Source organism: Sander lucioperca, chromosome 20, assembly GCF_008315115.2.
Source record: "Sander lucioperca isolate FBNREF2018 chromosome 20, SLUC_FBN_1.2, whole genome shotgun sequence".
Taxonomy (NCBI): Eukaryota; Metazoa; Chordata; class Actinopteri; order Perciformes; family Percidae; genus Sander; species Sander lucioperca.
The window spans coordinates 7,014,270-7,041,245 of NC_050192.1; the positions used below are offsets into that span (position 1 = coordinate 7,014,270).

Below are 26,976 nucleotides of genomic sequence, written 5' to 3' on the forward strand. Positions count from 1 at the left end.
AATATTTTGTGTATTTTGTACGGTATTTTGTATTTTGTGGCAATGCTACATCTAAGTGAAGGACATAATACTTCTTCGACATCTGGTCTTTACTACAGTACGTGTGTTCACCTCCATACTCAAAGTCCCACTTAATACTCCAGCTCTCCTCCTCTTCCTCCTCCTTCCTCCTCCTCTCAGCCCGTTGTCCCGTCACGGCTCACAGACTCCACCTTGCAATCTTGTTAGCGCTTATCAGAGCATGGCTCAGGTCCAAACACAGACTCACACATCTACCTTTCCCACCAATAAATAACAAATTTACAGAGGCAGCTTTTCTCTCCCTAACTGAGCTCAGCTCCCAGGGGTGGCTGTTGCTGCCAGGCTGTAGAGGTTGAAGTAAACAACACTCCTCTTATATGGCTGCTTACACCAAAAAAAAAAAAAAAAAAAAAAAAAAAAAACTTAAACTGGTAATACACTTCTAGTGCTTACAGTCAAGAAGAATCAAACACAGATCAACTGCGTAAATACAGAGGACAACACACTGAATGACAGATCAGCTATATCACTAACAAAAGCCTGGATTTATGTGAGAACAAGAAATCTTGATACCTGCATTTGATTCTTTTTGTACCCAGATCTAGAAAAAAAAACTTCTATTTGTATGGTTTTGCTGGCAGCAAATCACTGCAAGCATTCTCCGATTTAATGCAACGTGTAATAGGCCCACTGCTGCAGCAGCTAGTGGTGGTGGCAAATTATGTACTCTATTTGTATCTGTATCACTTTAAAGCTTTAGTGCGTAACCTTTTGATATTAATGAACGTCCATTACATTCATCAGCTCCACACAACTCTGTATTTCTCGTATGGCTATGTTCAGAAGATTGTGTCGTCCGGCGTGTCTTGTATCATGTGGACGCGCCGACAGTGTTGTTGTCATTACTTAGAATTCCTCATGGGGGTGGCAGAAACTATACACTATAGCTTTAAAGGTACTGGTAACTTTTTAAACAATATCAAGCCCTAGTGTTAGCATGCTAATATTTGCTTATTAGCACTAAACACAAACTACAACTGAGACTGATGGGAATGTCATTAGTTTTGCAGGTATTTGGTCATAAACCAAAGTATTGAAGAAATTAAAATTTTAACCTTATGACTGTGCCAAACAAGATTAAAATTAATTAATCTCTCACACACACAACGACTGGCAATTTGTGCAAAAAAAGGCAGAAACAGAGCAAAGCAATATTTAGAATCCTGAAACACCGCTCAGTGATTTTTATTCCATACAGTCAACACCAACTGACTCAGAATGTGACAGACTCCAACGTTGTCAAAATTAGAACTATCTATTGGCCCAACAATCCTAATATGTGTCTAATCACTTAGACCTGCAGCCACCATTAAGCACTACATTCCCTTCAGCTGGGACTAACTGGATTAGCGGCCCAACCAGATCAATACCAGTCCTCCCAAATATCAGCACATCTCCTCTTGTGGAGCGGTCTTGGTGGATAAATAGGATTGGAAGTGCTGGAGATAAAAGCAAAATCAAATTTAAGCTAATTCCTCTGTCTTTGTTTCGGTGTCATTTCATCATCTTGGAGATCTTTCTCCCTTTAAAGGCATACTATGCAGTTTTCGTTCTTGTCAAACAGCGACCCCTAGAGTCGCTATGGAGTACTTGTATTTAACGTTACCTTTGCTGCTTTTTAGCTCTCACCAACGAGTGAAAGCCTGACCGAGTGGGACTCTTGTCCGGTTCCTCACGCGGTCAGTTTCTTGTTTTCTTTTTCTTGACTCTTCCGACTGCGCTTTGTTCGTTTTCTTCATCGACTCTGCCATGATTCACGTCTGAAATGCGTGCTAGTGTCTTCCATAGAGGCAGGCTGCTTCTTATATGTTGTTGATGTATGTGACGTTGTGCCGTAAGGCAAGTCGTGATTCTCGCGAGATTTGGCGGGGCGCCACCTATCAAACCTGCATTGCTGGTTTTGCCAGTGGTGTCCCCCCCTGCTTTGCTATCGGGATGATTCGCCCTACTACGAGTTTGTTTACCATCGAAATTACTTCAAAGCTGTTATATTAAGGTACAAATCTTGAATAGTGCGCCTTTAATGTCTGAAGATTGAGAGGGAACGGGGAGATTCGGCCACTACACAGACGGTCTTTTGAATAAACTGCAAGATTAAGACGGTAATTCTTTTGGAAGAATAAAATGGGAAATAAGTCAACAGGAAGCAGCCCCCATGTTTAACGCCACCACACACAGTGCAAATGTTTTCAGACCAGGTGACATTTCTTCTTCACTCTATCTTACTGTAGTCAAACAGTATCTGCAAATACATCTTAAAATGTGTTTTATCCTGCTCATAGCCTATATCCATGACGTTCCACTTGTGGGACTGCTCCGTTGCCGTCGGAAATTCTGGATTTCACTCTTTTCAGCCAGATGTCCGGTACCTACTGTGTTGTTTGTGTTGTAATTTTAAACTCTGGTCGATATATGAGGACTATGGTTAACTGCTCCTCAGATCTCGGCAGGGTAAATCCAGACAGCTAGCTAGACTATCTGTCCAATCTGAGTTTTCTGTTGCACAGCTAAAACAACCTTTGAACGTACACGTTCCACCAAAACAAGTTCCTTCCTGAGGCTATTTTGCAGCTGCACCGTGGCTTTTCCCGGTGCTTAGCACCGCCCAAGACGATTGTGATTGGTTTAAAGAAATGCCAATATACCAGAGCACGTTTCTCTCCCATCCTGGAATGCTGTGTGGACTGGCCAGACCTTCCTCTGCAGGGCTGTGGAGGTAGACTATCCTGCTCAAGGTAGCAAACGTCTACAGGTATTCCTATAGTGATTCAGATATTATTAAGTGTGCGGTCTTCTAAAGTACAGTATTTTAGACAATGACATACTTTCCTGTTGCTGAGTACTTTCTGAAATACAACAATGATTAGTCAGTTCATTTACAATTTGATAAACGTCATTTACCATACAATAAGGCTAAGAGTATACAGTCATGCTGGCCTTTGTGAGACTGTACTAAATGCTAATTTCAGTAACATGCTGATGTTGAGCAGTGATTATTGAGCAGGTATGGGATTTACCATATTCACCATCTTAGTTTCGCGTGTTAGCATGCTAACATTAGCTAATGAGCACTAAACACAAATTACAACTGAGACTGATGGGAATGTAATTGTTTTTGCAGGTATTTACACCATGCTTATTACTTGTTATTACTCTTGTTGGGAACATGAATGTGTGTACCAAACTTCATGGCAATCATCCAATAGTTGTTCAGATATTTCAGTCTTGACCAAAGTGGTGGATTAACTTTGTTTTATATCAATGAAAATTAAATCTTTTGAGGTTTTGGACTTTTGGTTAGACTAAATAAGCAGTTGGATGGCGTCACCTTTAGGTCTGGGAACTAAACAACAAATCAAAAAAAGAGTAGCTTCAGATTAATTGATAATAAAAACAATAATTAGTTGCAGCCCACTGTCCTAAGTTCCCACACACTTGGCACATTAGGCAGGTTATAGCAAACGCAAAGAGTCATTTTATTTGTCCCTCTGTCTGTATGTCTGAGTGCCAAATATATTTTTAGAGAAACTCTATCCTTGTGGTTACATGTTTACCAGGAATATGCACACAAACACCACCACCCTCCCGCCATGAACATACACCAAAAGACTTGCACAGACACACAATCCAAAAAAAGTAATTTCTCATTTGTTGTCTCTGTCCATCTCTAAAACCCAGTCCTTCTACTGAGCTCCACTACCTCCCTGTCTATAACTCAGGTGATAAATCTCCTCTCGGTCGCACACATAAAGAAAAGACGAACGGGAAAGTAGGGAGTTAGGGTGATGGGAAAGAGATAGATGACACACTCGTGTGTATGTGTATATATATATATATATATATATATATATATATATATATGCATGCTCGTCTATAAACCTGCTGCATTGACATTCATCCTTCTCCTTTCTTTTTGGTGTGTGTTTGTCGTGTGTGTGTGGGCGGGTGAAGGACACTCCACATCTCTCTCAGTTGAGAATAAAGAAGTCTTTGTAACCTCCTGTCTCTCTGGACCAGGGCTTTAAACACGCACATCACGGGGCTTCTTATTCCCAGCGACTGGTGTTGACACGCGAACACACACACACCAACATTTCCACCATATAAAATAAATAAAAATCCTACACAGGCACACAAGAATCAGCAAATGTTCCTCCAATGAACTGAAGTCTCGTATGAAATCATCTCACTATGCGTCTCGTCAGATCAACAGGCACGGTTTAAATCTTGTAAAAACGAATGCTGTGAGGATGTTGTGTAATTGAAATGTACGAACATTGTTTTAGATTGTAACTGCAATGAAAAATGAATAAAAACATTGTTCAAAAATAAATAAAAATTGTATGAACACGAGGAGCAAAAAAATCAGAAGGAAAAGAAAAATAGAAGATAAAGATAAAGTACTCACCATCCTCTTTGCATTCCTCGGGCGGCTTTGCCTTCTTGGCTAGCCTCGGGTCCAGCCACGATGTTGTCTTGGTATTGTGGCTGTGAAGAGACGACAGAGAGAGAGAGTGAGAGGGAGTGTGATAGATGGCGAGAGAGAGGAGACTTGGCAGAAAGAGAGAAGGAGGTTGGTGGATTCTTAATTCGGCTGGAGAATCATTTCAGAGAGGAAAGATGAGACTCCCTTGTGTGCCTGCCTCTAAAAAAGGTGACGAGAGAGACGGAAGGGGGAAAAAAAAGCTTTAGGTTAACAAAATGGCAATCAATACTTTTAATTTGCTTACTGTCTCTCATTACCAGGCAAAGGAGGGGGGGGGGGGGGAAGGACAAAAAAAGATTGAGGGGTGGCTAAGGGAATGATGGAGGGGAACAGCTGTGGGCTTTGCAGATTCATCCAGAGCCTCGGGCAGAGAGCTGGATCTAGATCAGATATGATGTGCCATTGCAAACTTGACGCATCTCCACAGCTCGTCTGAAGCTCTGGAGCCACAATGGCCTCCCTTCATGTCAGTGGGGAGGAGGAGGGCAGGGGAGGTGTACACAAAGTGCCTACAGTAAAAAACTGAGGTGAGAAGATGAAGGAGGAGGAAAAAAAGAGGCTTCATTGTATCTTTGTTCTTTTCAGGACTATCAACTTGAACTTATTTCCCAAAGGAGATTGTGTTTGCAGTTAGACCTTAAAGACACAGATTATGGGAATGCACCAATGACAGGAAAAACACTTTATAGTAAAAACAAACAAATATAAAAGCTCTGTAGAAAATGTGTATAAAATGTGTGTACAAAATTAATCTAAATTATACAAATGGTAAAGCTGCATTTATCATGTTTTGGCCAGTTGGATGCAGAGTAACAATCTGAAAACACAACATCTGTTTTGAGTTTTACACATCCAGCAGACATGGAGAAACATTTATTCAGTTGTGTTTCTGTCCACCTGACAAATGAGAGTCCAGACTTTACTCTCCTTTTAGTTCTGTTTTGGTCTCCAACTTTGTCTGTCTGCCTGCTGTCGCTGGAAACGAGGTGTGAGCATGTGCTAATTCTTGTGTGTGAACTTGTGTGTGTTGTAGCAGTGCTTTGCCATTGAGAACGAGGTAGCATGCTAGCGCTAGCATGCTAACGGCTGCGGTTAGCCAGCTCGTTTCGACTAGTGACGTAGAAAGCCGTGTAGATTTTGAACAGTTCACCCGGAGACTGAAGGCAGGACAAATTCAGAAACCCGTATCTCACTCAAAACAGCATGGAGGGTTTTTTTTTTTCAAAGTTTGTATGTGTGTGGAAGCACCAGAGATACAAAATAACACCCCAAACCCCAGAAAAAGTGATTTTTTTTCATAATATGGGCACTTTAAGAATATTTAAGAATATAAAAAAAATAAAGTAAAAATATAAAGAAAAGCTCTGTGAGGCTTGACTTAAGCACAGTTGTGCTTTGTGCTAAATGCTAACATTAGCATGCTAACATGCTTTTATAATGACAATGCTATCATGCTGATGTTAATTAACATAATAATAATTAAGTATAATGTTTACCACGCATAACATCTTAGTTTACTGTGTTAACATGCTAATGTTTGCAAATTAGGACTAAACATAAAGTATAATTGAGGCTGATGGGAATTTCTTAAATGTCTTGAATGTCACAAACCCATGAATTGGATTGATGAAAAGGCTAGAAGAAAAGTTAAGGGATCGCCAAAGTTATTCCAATTAATCCAGAGGGGAACATGAACCAAAGTTCATGATAATTCATCCAATATTTGGCGAGACATTTCACTCAAAAACAAAAATGTCAACAAAAACATTTGACCTGCTGGTGGCGCTACAGGAAAAGTTGAGATATTTCAATGTGGACCAAAGTGGTGGACCGACAGATGGATATTGCATCCCTAAACATAGATAAAAGTGGGAGACTAAGGCCCACGCCAAATACAGAGCCAAATAATGTGCAGTTCAAGGTAGAGGTAATGTCTGTTTTGCTCTGCTCTGCTTTTGATTCTTCTCCAAATGCATTTCACTCTTTTCCTTCCGCTCTTCTAATATCTAGGTATTACTATATATAGTTTATTTAATTATCTTTCTTGTCCTCCCTCTCACCTTTTTTTTTTCAATCTTTACTATTTTTAATCACTATCACTTTATTTTCTTCCACCTCCATCTCCCTCCCTTCCTCTCCTTAGCCATCTCACTTCAAATGCTGTAGGTAAAAAAATTGATCTCGAATGGAGGCCAATCAAAGGAAAGCATCCTCTTGGCGGCTGCTATCACTTTGGCACGGCATCACATACGCCCAGACAAAAAAAAAAAATTTCAAGCTAGAAAGTCAGTGGGCTAACTGCATTAGTTGTGTAATGTGCTTTGTGGGTGTGGGAACATGAGGTTTGTCTGTTTAGGGGAGGAGACATATGGTGAGCCGTCTCGTTTGCAGTGGAGGGAATTAAAAGTCTGCCTCTGTGGCAAGTAGACATGAAGAGACAACATGTGCCTGGCTGGATGTCAATCGTCACCGCTATCTCTGTCTGGTTTTGCTCTGCAGCATCTAGCAGTTTATTATGTGATCAAGAGTACTGGTATTCCATAAATGCTGTGGAGAAATTTAGCCTAATGACTGGAAATATCTATTGATGCAATAAAAAAAATTCTAATAGAATAATTTCCTTCTATGGCTACATTAATTGATACTACACAAGAACCAATGTCTACATCCATGAACATACAATTCCATCACTCCACCACCACAAACACACACAACAACTCCATTATTCTCTGACGAAGACTTACCTCCACAGTTTTTACTGCAGCTGTAACAACTATAATTAATTAAACTTCAGAGCTTGTATAACAGAGTTCTGTGTAGCAAGGTATTTCTAGGGACCTCTAAATCTCATTAAACCACCAAGCATCAAGTATGGTCTCTGTGTGTGTGTATTTGTGTGTGTACACAAGGGAATATACACAAGTAAATTTAGATGGTACCTAGCCCTAGTAACTCAGTTGCTCAATTTAATTTTGTTGCAGAAGAATGAAAATACAAACTCATCTTGCCATCTCTAAAGGCTGGAACATGCCTCTTCGGACTGCACATAAGCGAGGTTGTTCTAAAACGATTGCATGGCTATTTTTTTTTTTTTATACTTGTGCAGATTTAGAATATAACGTTTACTTTTGTTTTTGTTACTTTGCACCACCAGAAGACGTACTTGTTTTTCTACTTTAAAACTGCACTAATCAATATTTGTACATTGACAAATATTGATGATCCAACTCTGCAGTATCCCTCAGCTTAAAGGAGTATTTTGGATGACTGTTTTGGTTTTAAGGCCTAAAACTCTATTGTTTTGGATCACTCTCACCGCATCATTTTCCAGATGAAGCAACAAAAGCGCTACCTGCCCAGCACCAAATGGCAGGCAGACAAGGTGAACATAATGGAGCATTTAGCAGCAAAACAGACACATATTAATATCTGGATGTAATGGAGATCAAGTACAGCGCTAAAAGGGGAGTGAATATTGGGAAAAAAAAACAACTTCATATGTCTGCTGGATGTGTAAACAGGCAACTGTTTGCTAACACCTTTGCCATTTCAAGATGATAATATGTCATTGTTGTGTTTACAGCTTGTTTTGCTACCTCCAAGTGGCTATAAAAATCGATGAATACTGCTTTAGAAGTTGCTAAGAAGATTGCCTACCATCTGTTGAGTTTGTATTTCCAGCAAGTTTTCTGCAATTACGTTTTTGAACACCTGTGTGTTCAGGTTTCATCAGCGATACACAGTATGATATTTCTGGCTCAGGATTAGATCTAACCATGACACTTACTCTATGAAGTAGACCTCTCCTTTCTCGGTGTATGCCATCTCCCAGTTGTCTGGCAGTGGCCCTAGTTCATCGTTCTCATCTGGTTTGGGTAGTGTCATTTTCGGGGACTGTCCGTCGTCTTTAGGCGCCTCAGGTGGGGCCTCTGCCAGGATGCCCTGCGGGGCGATGTCCCCCGAAGCGTCTGTACTCTTGTCCTCATGTTCGCTCGACTCTGAGGTCACAAGAGGGCAGTATGAGTCAGACACGACATTATTGCGGGGGAGAGGGGGATGAGGAGAGTGAAAGACAAGTGAGGTGAAGCGAGGACAAGAAGACGTAGGAGGCAGGAAAAAGAAACTGATTGAGAGTTGGGGTTAGGGTGGAGAGAGAGAAATAAAAAGGAAAGAATTAGAAAAAGGTGAGAAGGAGCGGTGACTCAGGGGAGAAAGGGGAACGAGGTGAAGCCAGGGGAGGGAATGAACAAGACAGAAAGACAAATAAAGCAGAAGAGACAACAGAGATTGCGATAGAAGCTGGCTGTGATGCCCTAGTTTGAGTTATGGCGGTGTGAGAGAGAAATAGTGTGAATGGAAGAAAGAGAAAGCGATGGAAAGTGTGTGTGTGTGCTTCCCAGAGGAGAGCTGCTGGATGGAAGAGGAGAGGGGACGAATGAGAGCAGGGGGATTGAGAGATAATCTACGGGAGGGAAAGAGCGAGGTAGCTATCTGCTTAGATCACAGAGCCTGCTGTGCTCTATTGATTCCCCCTCAGCTCTCCTGGTCAGCCCACACTCTGTCCATCTACAGAGACAAAACTCCTCTTGAGCTGAGCGCAGCAGCCCATTTTAACATCCAACATGGCTCACTGCACAACCCAGAGCCTGAAGTTATCGAGCATCTCAACACCGCCAATAGGAATCAGTTATAAATGTTTCCTGCATTTTCTCTCAGCTCACCGGGGTGAGTTCAGTGTCTTGTGCATCATTTGGAGTAAATGTAGGTAACAACTGGACCCTGGGATTTTTTTCTGAGAGAAATTATCGAACTTTTAACCCTTTATGAACCAGAGCGCTAGCCTAGGTCCTTATATGATGCCCCTGTAGCCCTAAATCAAGTCTGAAGAGTAATGATGTAATGAGTAATGACAGTGTATTTAATAACATAATTTTTGTTGTGCCTTTACACAACTTAAATAATCTTTTTTTGGATATGCATAACATTACACCCAGAAATTCTTGTTTTTATCTAATTTCTTGCATTAAAATGAATCCTACAATCAATTAATCTTTATTGGAATAGCACTTTTCATACATGTGAAATGTATCACAAAGTGCAGACTAAAATACACATAGAGATCAATAAAGCTTAATTAAAAGCAAGACTTAAAGGTAAAATACAAAAATTACACAGATAAGTCAATAAAGCTCAATTAAAAGTTCTATAAAGCATTCCATGAACACGAATAAAGGTGTCATAAACTGCATATCAAGTTTTCTGTCATTTTAGAAAAAAACTTTTATCTACTTTTATTTTTAGGGTACATCTTGTTTTTAAAATAATTTTGTGCATTTCATTTAGCATTCTGTCTTTCCTTTCTTTTATCCTATAAAGCACTTTGTAAATTAGGAAAGGTGTCAAACACTTGCTATATTTTATATATATATATATATATATGTTATATTATTGTTACATCTAAGCCTTTTTAAGTAATTTCATGCTATAATTCTTCATATCTGTTTTTTATCTCAAATTCATGCATTTAAATTAGTTCTTTCTTTCCTTCTTCTTATGTTAAGCACTTTGTAAACATTTAGAAACATGCCATATAAATAAAGTTGTATTTCTATATTTACCGTACAGGATGTTAGAGGAATGTCTGCATGCATGTATTTCTCTTGCAAATGACTCCTACCTTGTTTGAGCTCCCTGGTGTAGGAAAACCAAAATCTCATCCTTTTACCAAACTTCCTGGAGATCAATGCCCCAACACTTTGACTTTTTGTTCTCTTCTGAATGCTGCGAGAGAATTGGTTGTCCTGAGGCTAATAAACCAGCTTAGAAAGTCACAGGACCACAGCATGGTTTTGGATTTGGAATCACAAAAATCTAACTCATAAAAGCCTCTTTTATGATGGTGTTTTCATGTGATCATGGGATGCATTCAAAGGGTTTGTGTGTGTGTGTGTGTGTGTGTGTGTGTGTGTGTGCGCGCGTGTGCGTGTGTACTGTAAGTGTGTGCATGTGGGTTTGGTGTGTGTGCATATCTGGATGTCTACACAATGCACACAATAAGAAGGTACATTCTGATGTGTCTTGAGCTGCCTACACATGATAAGTGATTTGCTCTCTGCGCACCGCACTGCGCAGAGAGCAAAGCGCAGCGCAGGTATACGTCATCAAGGGTGGCAAGGAAGCTATTTCCCGTTGCTAGATAATGACAGCTGTTATCTCATTGGTTGCGCTTTCGAAAGGTCAGCAGCAACTAGGTCAAAGTTGAAATAATTGGAACTTTGAGCACAGCTCAAAGCGGAAAATCTGAGCAGTGCGTGACGCCAAGGGCAGTGCAATGCATAGTTGGGTGGCACCGCTCTCCCCATAGGAAATCAATGGAGCGGCCAGCACAAAGCGGTTTTGCCGCCTATCATGTGTAGGCGGCTTAAGTCAGTCAGCACCTTGTTCATAATGTTGTTATTCAAGTACATATCTGTCTTTCTCTACTATTTATACCTCAAGAGGTTTGGTCTCATTGCGTGCTATGTAAAATGTCACTTCTGCCTATTTTCAGTATTTACAGAAAGGATAACAATGGTTTGGACAGGGCTGAATCACAAGTAAGAAAAAAACATGTTTTTTGAAAGAGCCGCAGGCTCCTGTTGAATTGGAGAGCAATATACGTGTATGCCCTCTAGCTATCTGGGCTGAGACAGTTCCTGATAATGATACCTAATGAATGATATGAAATTCTGAAGAGCAACGGCACTAATGCTTTAATCATAAACTGTGTGGTCTGCAGAGGTAATCACTGACTGTGAGAGTGAATTATAATTTACAGTTAACACATCACGCCAATAAATTGCACATAAAGATATTTGTGTAACCAATTAAAAGTGATAATCTGCCATGAAATCATTTTCCAAAAAAAAGAATGTAAAAGCAATCTGTTACCGTCTCTGTTGCTAGGCAACCACTCTAGAGTCTGTGGCTTAAAGTCTGAAACAAGGCTATGAGCTGCTGCACATCAGCCTGACCCGGAGCATGACCTAAAAACCTAGCCGTCATGACAAGGCTCCGGGCTCAAGCGACCTCTGCCTCTGCACCTGTGGAGGTTGTGTTCGGGGCTGACCTGGGGTGACAGCTACACCGTTGCCATTGACGACGGGTCTCTCCTCCTCCTCCTCCTCGGGGGGCTCGATGCTGGTTTTTTCCATGTTGCTGACCGACTTGTTACGCTTCCTCTTGCCCTCGGAGGTGGGTCTGGCGCCCGGCAGCAGCTGGTCCGTTACATTTAGCAGCAGAGTGCTGGGCTCGGCCGGAGGCTTCGGGGTACCGTAAAAGTTATCTGGAACAGAGAGAAGGAAGAGTGTTGAGACACTTAGAGTCATTTTCATATGCTTACCTCTTTTAAATTTAGCCATGCTAGGTGCATGAAAAATGTATCTCTGTTGGTGGGTCGGTCCACCACTTTGGTCCAGACTGGAGTACCTCAACAACTATTGGATGGATTGCTGTGACATTTAGTACACAGACATCCTCTGTCCCCAGACGTTTGAATCTTAATGATTTTGGTAAATCCCTAATTTTTTTCCAAACGCCATCATGAGGTGGATTTTTTTGGCTGTCAGTGAAATAATTGGATAGATTGCCATGGGACTTGCTACAGCTATTCAAGGTCCCTAGGCCAGGGGTCTTCAATGTTTTTTTAAGCCAAGGACCCCTTAACTGAAAGAGAGATGGAGCAGGTAAACCCCTACTACATTTATTGTGATAATGAAGTTGCATATTAAACTGGGCCTACAATAACTTGTAGGGCAGCCTAAAGCATACATACCTTTTTTTGCATAGAATACTAAGCTATTCAAATAGCCTAATAATTATATAATTTATAAATCATGTTTTAATGTTAAACATACATGTGTCTGTGTCTGTGGATGGCCTTAGTGACTACCTTTCCTATAGGCCAGTTAACAGTGGGGATTTATATTTGCTAATAATATGTTGGATTCATTTTAAAAAGGTGCCCTGCCACACAAAACCGTTTTTACTTGCATTTTTTGAAATATGTTAGGTCCATATGTGTTTGTGTTATGTCGTGAATGTGAAAATGAACTGCTATCTCCTCTGTCAGCTCTAGCCACTGAAAAGAAATAAGCGGAGAAATCAGGCCAATTACAAAAGCTGGCCAGTCTGACGTGGTGTTGCCTGAGCTCATTACTATTCATGAGCTCACCCCGCTGGGTAAAGGATGCTGATAGCCAGGCTCTCATTGGCTAGCTGTTAGCCAATCAGAGTCAAGCAGCTTAGCTCGTTGAATATTAATGAGAACTGGCACAAACTGAGCTGAGTCTTCCTGCAGGCTTTCTATACCACGCTAGAATGGTAGAACTTCAGACATTACCACAAAGTAATGAAATACGCATGAAATACCTTTAAGACTTTTTATTTTTTGAAAGAAACTTTCAAAAATTAACAATAATTTGGAGGCCCCCCTGCATTGACTCTGAGGACGCCCTAGGGGTCCTGGACCCCCTGTTGAACATCCCTGCCCTAGAGGATTAACTGTATTAACTTTGGTGTGCTCACATTTTATCTAGAGCCGTCATCAAAACAAGTTAAACTAAGTTAGTGAAGCTGGTATATATTACCTGCTAAACATCAGCATGTTAGCATTGTTAGTGTGAGCATGTTTCATGACTGCAGACTCTTATCATCTTGAATCCTTTTCTCTAAAGTGTAACAAGTCAATATGTTTGACAATACCAAAAGGAACAAGGACATACATCATTTTTGAATAAAATCTGCATTTCCATTTATTTGTAATAAAGGAAAACAAAGCAACAAAGATACAAAGCACAAAATGTAAATGAAAAGAGACTAAGGGAAAATCATAGCAAAGAGGCCTGAAGATTTTGAAAAGTAAGGATGAGAGACGTGGGTACAGTAAGTCAGAAGAGCGTCGTGACACCCCTGCACCAGCTACAGGGAGGATGAGGTGCCTTTGACATGCTGTTCCATGTTGAAGCCAGCTGATCCATGAACACACAAGCTGGGGGCCTTAAGATCATCATGTCTTACAATATTACAACGGTAATAAAATCTGCACAAAGCAACGCATGTTGCAAAGAAAAACACAGACGTCATGAACTAATTTCACCCATTTTTGGGGGGTGACTGTTGTGGCCAAGTTTTCCATCTTTTCCCCTGCGCATCGATGATTTATCAGACCATGCACAGATTTCCCTGGCATATGACTAAATAACCACTGTATCTGTAGGTTTCAGTCTCTGGTCAGAGCCACACCTCTGGAAACTACAGTTTTTTTACTCAGTCTTCTATGTTGATTTTTACATTTTACTATCCTTCGTTTTGTTAGTCTGCTGAAAGCAGCCCTCCGACAGTCTTTGTTAATAGCACATAACTTCTTTTTGTTTTACTTTACTGTTTACTGAGTCACTGTAAAGATTTTCTTTTTTATGAACTATTTTCTTCTAGAGGTTGAAAATGCTAAAAAAAAAAAACAGTAGTATGTGGCTTATAGTATGACTAACTGTGACATGTTTCTGGAAAGACATTTAAATGTAATTTTTCAATGCTTTCGATGTGACCAAACAAACTCCCACCCACATCTTTTGCAGTGGAAAACTTAGCGGCGTAAATATCCAGAAGCAAATAAAACTGACGGTATCTGCATAGGGGTAAATAGGGAATTTGTTTTTTGTTTTTTTATGAGTGAACCGGCCCTTTAAATAAAAGGGTTATTTTAGGTTTCCCTCTGGCTTGAGTATGGCCCATGACTCTCAGGCTTGTAAAACATTTCATAACGCAGTGAAATAACTGCAAAAGATATTGTTGTTGAGCTGAATGCTAGACTTTTATTTTTACCCTCTGAAAACTCGACATTTTGGAGGTTTTCAAATTGAGATGTCAAATCATGTCGAGCCAAAGTCTGAGAGATGCTGTTTTCTTTTAAAAGATTAGACACTACACGTCTCTGCGGCTATTTTAAAGCCAAGAGCATGAAATAAAGTTGAAGAGATTGTCCTCACTGAATCAGCTCAGAGAACATCAGCCACAGATTAGGTCCTCACCAGGTTTGCTATTAGATTAGCCCATAGTACAGGAGCTATCTCTTCGGCTTCACTCAACTGTCCCTGGCAGAAATATAAGACAAATATCAGAAGACGATGCGAGTGAAGAAATGGTTCTAATGCACTGGGTTTGAGCATTAGAGACAATCTCAGCCACTGACTGCAGACAGTTTTGGGGACAGGAAAAATTGCCAGAGGAATAAAAAAAATAAAAACCTCCCTCTGTGTTGTAAAGACCAAATGAAACATCATGTTCACGTTCTGGATAACATGAAGGCTGCAATGAAAAATGGAGGAGAGTAGCTGTAAAAAGATTACGACGACTGTCGGGATTAGAACCCCCTAACCAGACGCAAATCCTGGAGCCTCTGAGAAGAAAGAAGAACAAGTCCAAGTGCTCCACGTGTGAACTTTAATAACAGCATCACAGAAACCTGGACTTTTTGAAGTTTATATAAGTGGGGGAATTGCTGTCAACTCTGACAGCCGCATTGATTTCAGTCTAGGCTCTTACTTACATGCTGATAAAACTGAGAAAGAGAAATGAAAGTCTCAATTAACAAAGTCCCCAAAATGATTCTTGGAAAGACAACAAAGAAATGCCAAAGCATGATTAAAATCACATTTTGCAAACATTAAGAGCCAAGATCATCAAAAAAAAATGTGATGTTTATTTTTTTCAAAGAGAAGCCAAATAGGGTTCTAGATGTAAATGTCCTTTTCATAATTCTGCATTGAGCATAAGAGCCTGATTGATAAAGGATACATATTTGTTAGTGTATACTTATCACTTTATTTTCTGGCAAGGATGTAAAATATATGCAACTTGTCAACACAAACCAACAGCACTCCATTCTACCTGGAGTACAGACAGATTCAACAGAGGTAGACAATTTAATTATTTATTTGACTTCAGGTTTAATATGACTGCTACCTACGGCTGGAATCAGTCCCCGATGCCAGGCTGGGATCTTCAACAGGGGTCCGTTCATTTTTGAAAGTTTTTTCAAAATTTAAAAAGTCTTAACATGAATCCAACATATTATTAGCAAATATAAATCCCCACTGATGATAGGCTCACTGGCCTATAGTCAAGGTAGTCCCTAAGGCCATGCCACATATATGTTTAACATTAACCCTTGTGTTGTCCTAGGGTCAAATTTGACCCATTTTCAAAGTTTGTTATATCAGAAATATGGGTTTCTTACAACCAAATTTCCCAAAACCTGGATGCATGATGTACATTGTATGGAACCCATATAACAATCTTCGCAGGTACAATTAATGATTACTTTCGTTGAATTTGGGGTGTTTTATTAAATTTTATAGCATTTGAAAAAGAGAAAGAGACTAAAGTTTGACATAAAACAGTCTGTGATTCACTCAACATCCTCTGATCTTAACTCAAAGTCAAAACAATTCATACTTTCTGCTTTTTTTTTACTCAAATATTGGGTACAATGTCATTTAAATTAGGTTTAATGACCATGAATTTAAAAAAGCGTTGAGAAAAGTGACAAAAACGTTTGTGAAGTGTCAAAAACATTGGAAAAAGTGCCAAAAAAAGTTCATTTTCAATTTTGACCCAGAAGGACAACACATTCATGCTGGATGGGAAGACAACACAAGGGTTAAAACATGATTTATAAAACCACGGCAACAATTATTAGGCTATTTGAATAGCTTAGTATTTTATGCAAAAAAGGTATGTATAAAGACTTTAGGCCACCCTACATGTTATTGTAGGCCTAATTTAAACGTAATTTTATAAAATATATGTAATAGGGGGTCCTTACTCCATCTCTCTTACAGTTAAGGGGTCCTTGGCTTAAAAAACGTTGAAGACCCCTGCTTTAAGGTATCGACAGAAATAACCCAGTACCAAGTAGTATTGAAACCTTAAAAAATACTTGCATTCAATCCTTTTTGTACCCAGATCAACAACAACAACAAAAAAGACTATTTGTATGGTGACTTGGGCTCTAAGCCAATCAAAGTGTTCTTTGATTTAATGTGATGTGTGATTGGCCCACTACTGCAGCAGCTACAACCCATGCAGTCTGTGGTGTGGTGAGGTTGAGTGCGTCTATTTGACGTGTATTTGAGTGGGCAGTTCACCGCGCCGAGATGCCACCAACACGTTCGAAAGTATGGCTGTAATACACGCCTGTGGCCTCTGAAAAAAATAAATGCATTAAATGTGGAAGGATTATTTCAAATAAAGAACTCTATTGGTATCGCTATCACTTGGAAGGGTACTGGTATTGGTACTGGTATTGTCATTTTTGAAACCCAGCCCTACTACTACCTGTCTCATCTGCAAGAAAAATCTGGTGTTCTCAAGAATTACAAACTCAAGCGACAGAACAGCATTCGAGGTACGAGAAAGAGAAAAGGGGAATTACAGGTTTCTCAGCTTTGGAGGTGTACAAGTGGAACAACCCTTCAGGTAATCTGAATCTAAGACCCCTGATTTTGAACCACAACAAATGTGATTTCTCAGACATAAAACTGAAGAAAATCTAAACGTATGTGCCATAACATAAACCTATATTGTAGTAACGGTAAATGATCCCTCAGGAGTCCACGTTTCTAAGTTGAGAAACATTAAGGATACAATTGAAAGAGAAGAAAAAGCACTTCCCGCACAAATAGTTCCTCCTCTCAGAGTGAGTAGTGAGATGTCAGGAGTTCAGCCTTTCTTAAGGACACTTGCAGCGGGAACTGCACTGACAGCTTCCTGTTCTTTGTAACACCAACTCAAACCTTTCTTCTGCTCTAACAACCAGCTGATCCTCAATTCAGTCTTCTTTTTAAATGTCACCCCGTTTGCCTTTCTTCCACATCTAATTGGCCATTAAATTATTAAAATATCTTAAACACTCAATGATGGTAGAGTGACCACGCAAAAGAAACTCTATCTAGCTCGCCCCGCGGAAGGCAGCTCCCATCGGCGAAAGGATCTAACACTGCTTCTGGCAACCGACCGTTAAATTGGCCATCTGCCATTGACATTTTTTTCTGCTTCCTGCAGTGGTGGCAGGGCGGCAGAGACTGGAGTCAGGTGGGAGAGAAGAAAGTTAGCTGCTATGTGTTATATATATGGCAGGGGTCTCCTGGATGTTGGAAGCGGCCAGGCAGACCAGGGGCTGTTTTTTTTCTCGAGTGGTTTAAAATCCAAACCTCGGGCCTGCCTGACCACAGGAGAGAGGGAATTGTGTCCGTTTTGATTAAGCAACTGAAGAGCCACTGCAGCCAAAAGAGAGCTAACATGAAGGTACAGTTTTATTTTCAGTGTCCAACATCACCGATGACACTCTTGTCTCCACAAAGCCAAAAGATGGATGGATGGAAGGATGAGGGTGTGTGCAGCGTCAGGATATGGAGTGATGAGCCTGTCTCAGCATTCATTTAAACCGCTGTCACTCACACACAGAAAAAATCCGCCTGGGGTGCCACATCGCAGCACAAATTCCATGAAATATAAAAAAAGAGGAATAACCGCAATCACAAACTAAATCCTTACCTTCATATGTTCCGCTCTCTAGCAGGGCTCCACTTTTCTCCAATTCCATAAACCGATCAATGGTCACGAAATTATAATCCACCCCTGGGACCTCTCCTTCCTTGGGCTGCCTGGTTGTGCCTGTAGGAGATAAGCAAGAAGTGTTAGAACTGCTGGAGCTTTGAACTCCTCATCACTGCTAAATGAGAGAAGACTTTAAGTAAGAGTGAGTCATTGTTGAGTGTTTAAGAAAAGATCACAACATACCAGAGCTAAGACAAGCTGACCTGAACCCAGCTCTATTCATTAAGTGCCCTCTTTATTCCCTTTTCTCATTTTCCTTCTTGTACAGCAGGGACTGAATATTTGAGCGAGTGTCAAGGTACCATCTCAGATGCTAAGTGATGTAATTTGGACACCAAGAGGAGAAATCAAGTCAATTTGCATGGAGCTGACAGCATGTCGAGGACTCCCTGACAGGAGCTGCAGTTCTACCAGCTGACTGCGACACAGGAGTGATGAAAATATTTTACCCTGTAATAGCAACATTTATTTTTCTTTCCTTGTTTTTTCTTAAAGATTTGTTTTTGGGCTTTTATTGCCTTTATTGGATAGGACAGATTAAGACAGGAGAGTGGGAGAGAGAGGGGGATGACATGCAGCAAAGGGCCACGGGTTGGAATTGAACCACGGGCCACGGCGGTAAGGACTGAGCCTTTGGCTATGGGGCGCACGCTCAACCAGGTGAGCTACCAGGGTGCCCCATAATAGCAGAATTGCAAGTCAACTTCACTGACATGACCAGCATCTCTCTTCCAGTTACTAAAACAATGTGTGACGAAGTATTTATGATGTCAAACTGAGGTACAAACGGCTTCCTAAATACTTCCTCATCACCGTGTGCTAATTAGACTTGTTAAAGCTGATCCCGGCTGTGATAACACGCAGGCACTCTACCCCTGAGGTGCTCAATGGGTTTTCACATTTGTGCGAGGGTTGTTTCCACTAAAAGAGGAGCCTGTAAAACACACTTGTTAGACCTTTACGACCGCATATAAAGTATCCATCTGTGTGATACTGTTTTAAAATTAGCAGGGGAACAACTGTGCCACTGATCACTCCTGGTAGGTTGTGCGGGGTGAACTGATTTTAAGAGGCTAACCGTTATTGCTCCTGCATCCCTACACAAGGTTGGAACAATGTCTGTGCGGTGCAGTCATGGGCCAGGGAGAGCCAGGAGTTTCTTTCAAACACCGATTACCAAACTTACAATTACACAAAGAATAGTAATCTAGAGAAATTAGCTGTTCTTGAGACTACCCTTTGGGAAAATATGGGTACTCTTAAGGGCAGGTTATTCTGGAAAATAACTGGTTTGTACAACTTGTACAAAGTGTTTGTAGCAGTTCCAAACGGCCACACTTAAAGCAACACACCAAAGATTCTTGTGTACCTTAAGATAATGTTTCCAAAATTGTTTCAGTGGTTCATCAACTCCTAACAGGGTGAACGGCACTTCTGCATTCGCTTTGCGGCCCTCTATCGGCTATAACCGCACAATGTAAGTTTGCCAGATCGGGTAGCGGATCTGTAGTTTGAATGAGACATAATGAGACATTACGACAGTGGTAATGGACAATTCCGCTTCCAACCTGTAGGGGGACCAAAGTGGGAAAAGTGCTTTGGTGTTGCTTTAATGGTGGATTGAAAAAGCAAGCCCTCACAGATTGTAATTGTTTAAATACGGGGATAACGTCACCATTTCACAGTTTCTCCTATAAGGCATTCTACTGTTGCACTCACAGGAAAAAGTGAAAGTAATATTTTTGTAACAAGTGAAAAAAAAAGAGCTTGAGAAATAAGTTCCAACTCTGGGACCTTCCCACCTCCGCACAGCTGACCAATCATAAATGGCATGAGGTGGGTGTGACTGTCGGGTTGGCAGTTTCAGAATGTCACAGAAATTGTCGGACATAGCTCCCCTAATTCCGACGTCGGGAAATTGTGGAGGTAGGGGGTTTCCGAAGCTGTACAACCATTCGACAAGCACTTCTGAAGAGGTGTACTGCCGCCTTAAGAGTGCACCGTAGTATGCTTAGTATAGTATTATAGTATTAATAGTAGTATTATAGTATAACATTATAGTATAACATAAGTAGTATAACATTTTGTGGGATAATGTCTTAAGTGTTTATAGCTGTTCTGAACTACACTACTGTCACAGAGAGGGGTGCCATGTGATAAATTCGAAAGAGGAAAACAGCGCACACCTTCGGACACTTCTCTCTTATTCTCTCGTGTGCCCACCTTCGAATAATGCTGTCATTGTCACAACTACTGACCGTCTCGGCATCAAACAGAAGAAGAGATGGTTCATCTCAAACATCTAGGTGGTACGATGTCTGAAGATATATGGAATCCATATTATTGGCGTAAAAGTGTGACTGAAGACATCTGAACTGAAGACACCTTTTCATGAGAAGCAAAACCTCTTCAATCGAGACTCTAGTCCAGAGATATGGTTTCAACATTCTCCAGACAGCATCAAACAATGTAATGAATGGAAAATGAATCCAAATGAGGCCATTAAGCTGCTCGCCAATCCTTTCCAAAGTTGCCTTGTTAATATGCTGATTAATTCTTACTTAAATGCAGAAACTAAAGCCACAAAAGGCTTTACAATCAGCTCGTCTCTTTTTTGTTTACAGAAGATTCCGTCTGAAAAGTCACTTTTTCTCTCAAGCAATCAAGTTGTCAAACATGACTACCATATGGAATAAAGTGGCACCCTGTCTGCACTTTTTCAGCCCTCCAAGCAACATTTTACATTCAATGCTAAAACATCAAACTGGAACCTGCTGACTGAGTCATTTGTAAGAGCTTATAAGAGCAAATGATCAGCAGGGAATGCTATTATATGCTGGAAAAACTGTTGAGTACTATGTGTGTGTGTGTGAGTGTGAGTGTGAGTGTGTGTGTGTGTGTGTGTTTGTGTGTTTGTGTCGCACCTCCATCGGAGAGTTTCTTGATTGTGTCTGTCTGCATTGGGGCTTGTGTACCCGTCAGATTAGTCTTCCCTCACAGGCAGAGCTACTGACTGAGCAGCACACACACACATTTCAAAGAGGACCTTTGATGTTGCAAAACTATATTTAGCAGTATCTTCTGCTGGGGACTTCTCTCGGGTGACAATTTCTAAAAGGAGGCAACCACAATGCCTCTCGAATTTCAGTCCTTGTATATGGTTCATGATCCTGTGGTGCAAATCAGCGATTCTCAAAATAGAGCCACCTCTGTGAAGTGCAACAATAATGATCTTGGATATTTTTAAGAAGGTATATCATTATTATTTACAATGCCTTGATTACAGCAAATTGGGAACCTCATTAGGGTTAGATAATGCATCCATCTTTTTGTCAGCCTACGGGAGCTTGGATTCTCAAATCTCCTCAGGTGTGTCTCTGGATTTGGGGCATTTCAGGAGTGTGGGAAGCTCGTTCTAAAAATAAGTATTTATTTATTTATTTTTTTGCACAGACACCCTTCCTATTAGTCAGGTTTTGTTTAGTTGGCTGACAGAATGAAAGAGAAATAAAGAAAGAGATAGTTTAAAAGATAAACTAGACTTATTCAGTATTATGGTATTAAGTATATTATGTGCGTGAGAAAGTTATGATATAGCAATGGAGCCTACTGTATGCACGCTGGAGCTTCCGGAGCACCTACTCAAAAAAGTTAACACAGTACATTAGAGCTATGGTGGCAAGAGATACCATGGAGACTACAAGAACTGTGATTGGTCGGCTTGGATTGTTTGTTTTCTCCTACAAATTTCCGATCTCAGTGGAGATTGTTGATTGGGAAGAAAAGTAAGTTGGAGAATTGCTTTATACAGACATATATAACAAACTGTACTTTGATGTAAACATCAAAGAATTTAAAGATGTATAGAGTTACTCCAAAAAAAGGGGTGTTTGGGTTAAGCCCCCAACGTTGTCCTCCAGGCAGCGCTGCCTGAAGGCACTAGGATTAGGCAATGGTTAGGGTTAAGGTTAGGTTTAGGTGCCTTGAAGTCGACGGTCGCAGCGCTGCCTTGAAGTCGACGTTGGGGGCTTAAAACACCATTGAGCAAAAAAAGGCATAAAGAGGCATATTAGCAGTTTCAAGCTTTTGGTTTTAATTTGAGCCCATCAGCAAGAGCTGGTGAAGGTGTCAGGAAATGACAGCTAAGAGATCCCAGGTATGTCACAGGCAGTGTTGTAATAATAATAGTAATAATAATTCATGAAATTTATATATAAGTACTGTGTGTGTATATTTAATGTACATTAGTCGCACCAAGAGACTGAATAAGAAACAGTAGCAAAAAAAAAATAACCACTGTAAGATGAAACTGAAAGCTTGACACTGCAAATATGCCCCTGGCTTTAATGATTACTTCAGCGTTAAAAGATTGCATGGCAATAGTGTGGTTTTTAGTAGGCAAACCTTCCCATTGTCCCTCTATATCACAAAGTGAATAAAAGAATGTAAAGAAAATGACTTTGGGGTACACTGCAATTAAAGCATGACACAAAGAGGTGCTGCTATCAATAGATGAAATCTAACAATATCAATCAATTCCTATGCTGGGAGCATCATCTGCCGTGCACCATTAAAATGAAGTATAAATCCTCCTTTTAAATGTTACTGCTGCTTCTACGGTAGCAGTCTCCACAGACAACAAACAGATCATGACAATGAATAGTGAACTAGTAAATAACAGGTAATTTGTCCCTTGTTTACATTGGAATATTCATGAGGAATGTTTCTTCTCCTGGGATACAAGTGAACAAACGAGAGAAAAAGGGCACAAAAAGACAGACAGAGAGCAATGACAATGGCCATTGAGATTGTGATAGTAGGAGGAAGAGGCAAGCACGGGCAGAAACAGGGATGCAGAAAGGGAGGCAGCATGTGTAATGGATGAGAGAGCAGCTTAAGTTGCAGCGTGGGCTGAGGCTCTCGTAACCTACAGCCATCCTGCTGTTCTCCAGTACGTCCTCCAAGCCAGATTCAACTCCACAACCACGGGCCACAAGTCCAACTCTCACTTGTGCAGCTGAGCACTATTACTGGACGCCCCGGTCACAGCTAAACACCTGTGGTGATTTCATAGCCGCAACTACTGCTCCTACAGAATACATTAACATCGCTCTAAGTTATCCCTATGTTAATAAAACACTATATTAAATGCATGACCTTTTTGCCCGACTTCACACAGAACCTGAGATAACTGTAGGCAATATAAAACGGCTTAACACGGACCCAGAAAATCTATTGAAAACAAAGGCTTTATATCCAGAGAAGATCATGAGGCATCGTAGATAGACATTGTACTGCACATTTATGACAAGTCAAAGCATGTGTAAAGACCCTGAAGAAATGATTATACCATGAGCATTTAAACTAATCATTTCCATACAGTTACGTAGCAAGGTGTAAAGCAATTGAAACCACAGAGAAAAAAATATCAGAAGTGACTCAAATTTTGTCTCTAATGTTTGGATATACTGATTGTGTACATGCCATTCCCACTCTCGCTCCCCCTTCAATTCTAAGCTGTCCTGTCAATAATAAAGACCTAAAAATGGCCAAAAAGAATCTTAAAAAAAAAAATTATATATATAGACAGGGAGGCAGAAAATAAGGGACATATTGCATGAGTAATATACTTCCACAGGCTGAAAGCTTAAGGAAGGTGAGGGAGAAACGGTTTAGTAACATGACACCTTCTCTTTCTCGGAACGTGGAGCAGCTGAATCTGAGCAAAACAGCCAGATTTGAACACTTCAATACTACTGAGAGATTCTAAAATTCTGGATTTTCTACCTAGAAAGGTTTTTATAGTGTTGGTGGCCTTGCCATCAGCTCCTGGAAATGTTTTTAGTCACGTTCTTGGATTGGCAATGTCTACCACTTTGGTTCAGACTCAAATATCTCAACAACTATTGGATGGACTGCCATGAAATTTGGTACAGACCTTTATGTCCCTCTCAGGTGATCCCTTAACCTTTTCTGTAGCATCATCATCAGGTCAAATTTTCAATTTGTGTATCATGAATAATGAAATTACCCTCAGCCTCAGCTGTGCCAATCAGCAAATGTTAGCACGCTAACACGTTAAACTATGATGGTGAACATGGTAAACATTAAACCTGCTAAACGACAACAATCTCGGTGGACAATATTTCTATTTTTAGTGTTAGCATTAAGTTGAGCTCAGCAACAGGTGACTGTTCTCCTTAATGTACTGACAATTGGTGGCAATGATAGTATACTTAAATTAATTAAACAACTAGAGCACTGCATATATTTTACTGTTATTGCTGTAGCTTTGGGTGGACAATAACGTTAAGCAGCTTGTTATCACTAAATGAATGCCTTGCCTCTGGTTTTAATACACACACACACAGCAAAATACAGGCCTTGTAAGCCATTCATTGAGTGTCTTTAATTAGTTTAGTGCAGTATATCTGAATTTTCTCTGTGGTGTATGAGGAAATACATGCCACACAGTGAGGTGACATACTTCAAGACAGAACAAGACTGTATTCATTCATCTACAGCATGCATCATCTTTGCTTAAGCCTCTCCTCTCTGTTATTTCCACCTTCCCTCTTGTTTATTTAACCTTCTACTCCACACTCATTTTAAATGCACAAAGTAATAAAAATGTAATCCAGCCATTGAGCTCCAGCAGTGTTCACCACCCCTTTTTATACTGTTCTAACAGCCCAGTGTTGTGGACAATTGCATCAGGCCGGTGTATAAGGCAGGTCCTGCCCTTTCACGACCTAAACCCTCTGTTATGACTGGCCACGGCAGTGTCAGCACAGCCAATTGTAACCACCCTAATCTTGCCATTAGCCAATTAGGAAGTGACGGGCAGCCGTAATGCCCTTGCATTAGAGGGATAGATTAGTTTGCCATTCAGCGCCTGCCTGCCGCCTGTGGGCAAATGGACTGATGGAGGACAGTGAACCGCTGCAGCGCACCAACAAAAGCTGCTTTCACTGCACTTTGCCTTCACAGACAGCAAGTGTGGCGATGTGCCTATTCACAGTTTTCACTGATGATGCAGAGCAATGTCTTAATCAACTGTGATTACATATCATTTAAGCGGTAATAAAGTCTATCGAGCAGGGAGTGCAGAGGAGGCTGCTGTTTTCACTGAGCTGATGATGAAAGTTAACATCACTGCTTTGCAGTCTAATCAAATTGAGCGGGAATGTTTTGCTTCCTTGGCAAAGCTCAGATGCAAAACCTCACTTTTGGTTCTTGATCAGAGATCAGTCATTTTTTTTCTCATCTACCCCACACCTAATGACATTTCAGGTTCATTCAAGTTCAGTGAGATTGACTGTGTGTTGCTCCCCTGCTTATTGACAGCCAGTAATGTGGGATAGATTGGAGAAAGCCAAGCAGTGAACCACGCTCCCCCTGCCTGCTGGCCCTCTGCCGCCCTCCCCTGAATTCCATTAATAGCTCTGCCCTCCAGGAGGTGCTGGGTGGACCGCCTGTAACACAGCCAGAGATATTGATGACTGCATCCTCCCCCAAGGAGAGAGAAAGGGAGAACTGAGTGGAGAGGGCTGATAAAGAAGTGAAAGGGGGAATCATAATGAAGGCCAGTAGTTTAAAAGTTAAAAGGTACTAATCTCCTGGCACATTCTGGACAAAAACACATAATTGCAGACCACATATATAAGACAGAAACTGACTATGATGTAACCACTCTGGAAGAGGATATTTCACCATTTGTAATTTGCAATTTCCATACCACGACTTTCACAAAGTGTCCTCTAAATAATGTATTCCAATAGTCATTAAAGAGACAAACTAGCAGAAATAAATTGTAAGACAACTACTTACATCTTTCCTTAGACTTAACAAATCATTTTTATGCGTTTCCTCTGAGCAGATGATGTCTTGGGCTTTGTTTTCTGCAAAACATTTGCCATGATATTCCATTTGCAACTGTTTCTTGTTGCTTGTCAACTCACAGTAGCCACTGCTTGCTGCCTGACAAATTCAACCAAAAACTCTCAAAGATTACAAAGCATTTTCCAAACTTAATTCATTTTGCTCACATATCCAAAACAGCATTTTCTCCCTAGAACCTTAATGCAAGTAAGCACCATTCATAGATACTATTACAAAGTTCCTAATAAAATCACAGTGACACTGTTCTCGTGTAAGAAGATCAAGGAGGGCTGCTTGAAATCTAATTTATTCAAACACGTCAGTGTGAAGCCGGGAGCCTCACATTCTGCCAAACTACATCAAGTGAGCACAGATTAAAGCATCTGATAATAAATACCCTGTCAAAATGTGAGAAGACATCCCTGTAAATGGGCTGAAAATCTATTAATGCAGTTAAATGATGTATTTTGATGATAAATTTACACATTATATATTTTCAGCAGATCTGACGTTAGAGTTAAATAACCTGTACACATAAGTAAAAGCAATCATTTGAGCTTCTAAATTATTAGTTACTGTATAAGTTAGAAATCATCATTGATATGTATGGTAGCATGTTAACACAATATAAAAATGTAATCTGATTACATTTATGGTACCTGTGAAGTTTTCTTGTAAAGGAACAGAAGTTGAGATCTTTGAGATTTAACAAATGTATGAACGCATTTCCTTCCTTATAAAACATCTGCAAAGCCAATATTTTGTATTGTCTATAGCCATGTTCTCTAGCTCGCAGTCTTCTTCTTCATTGCCTTTGTTAGCAGATTGCTGTGTTTCTTAGCGCATTAGCACCACTGACTTTCAATCAG

At 40.4% G+C, this 26,976-nt stretch overlaps 1 protein-coding gene across 14 annotated transcripts in view; it reads right to left on the bottom strand.

Moving 5' to 3' along the window:
* The window catches only part of magi2a (membrane associated guanylate kinase, WW and PDZ domain containing 2a), a 243,621-nt gene that overhangs the window by 65,558 nt on the left and 151,087 nt on the right, over positions 1-26,976 (bottom strand). For 13 of the 14 annotated variants that reach the window (XR_004895986.1, XM_035995851.1, XM_035995854.1 and 10 more), the window contains 4 exons: positions 18,164-18,283; positions 11,676-11,891; positions 8,355-8,565; positions 4,490-4,569 (listed from right to left, as the gene is read on the bottom strand). Coding sequence is in view for 13 of the 14 variants with exons in the window: in XM_035995851.1 (XP_035851744.1) it covers positions 4,490-4,569; positions 8,355-8,565; positions 11,676-11,891; positions 18,164-18,283 (627 nt within the window). In the remaining variant the exon portion in view is untranslated. Of the gene's footprint in view, positions 1-4,489; positions 4,570-8,354; positions 8,566-10,244; positions 10,355-11,675; positions 11,892-18,163; positions 18,284-26,976 lie in introns of those variants that run through there. The other variant, XM_035995859.1, reaches the window with a different exon arrangement.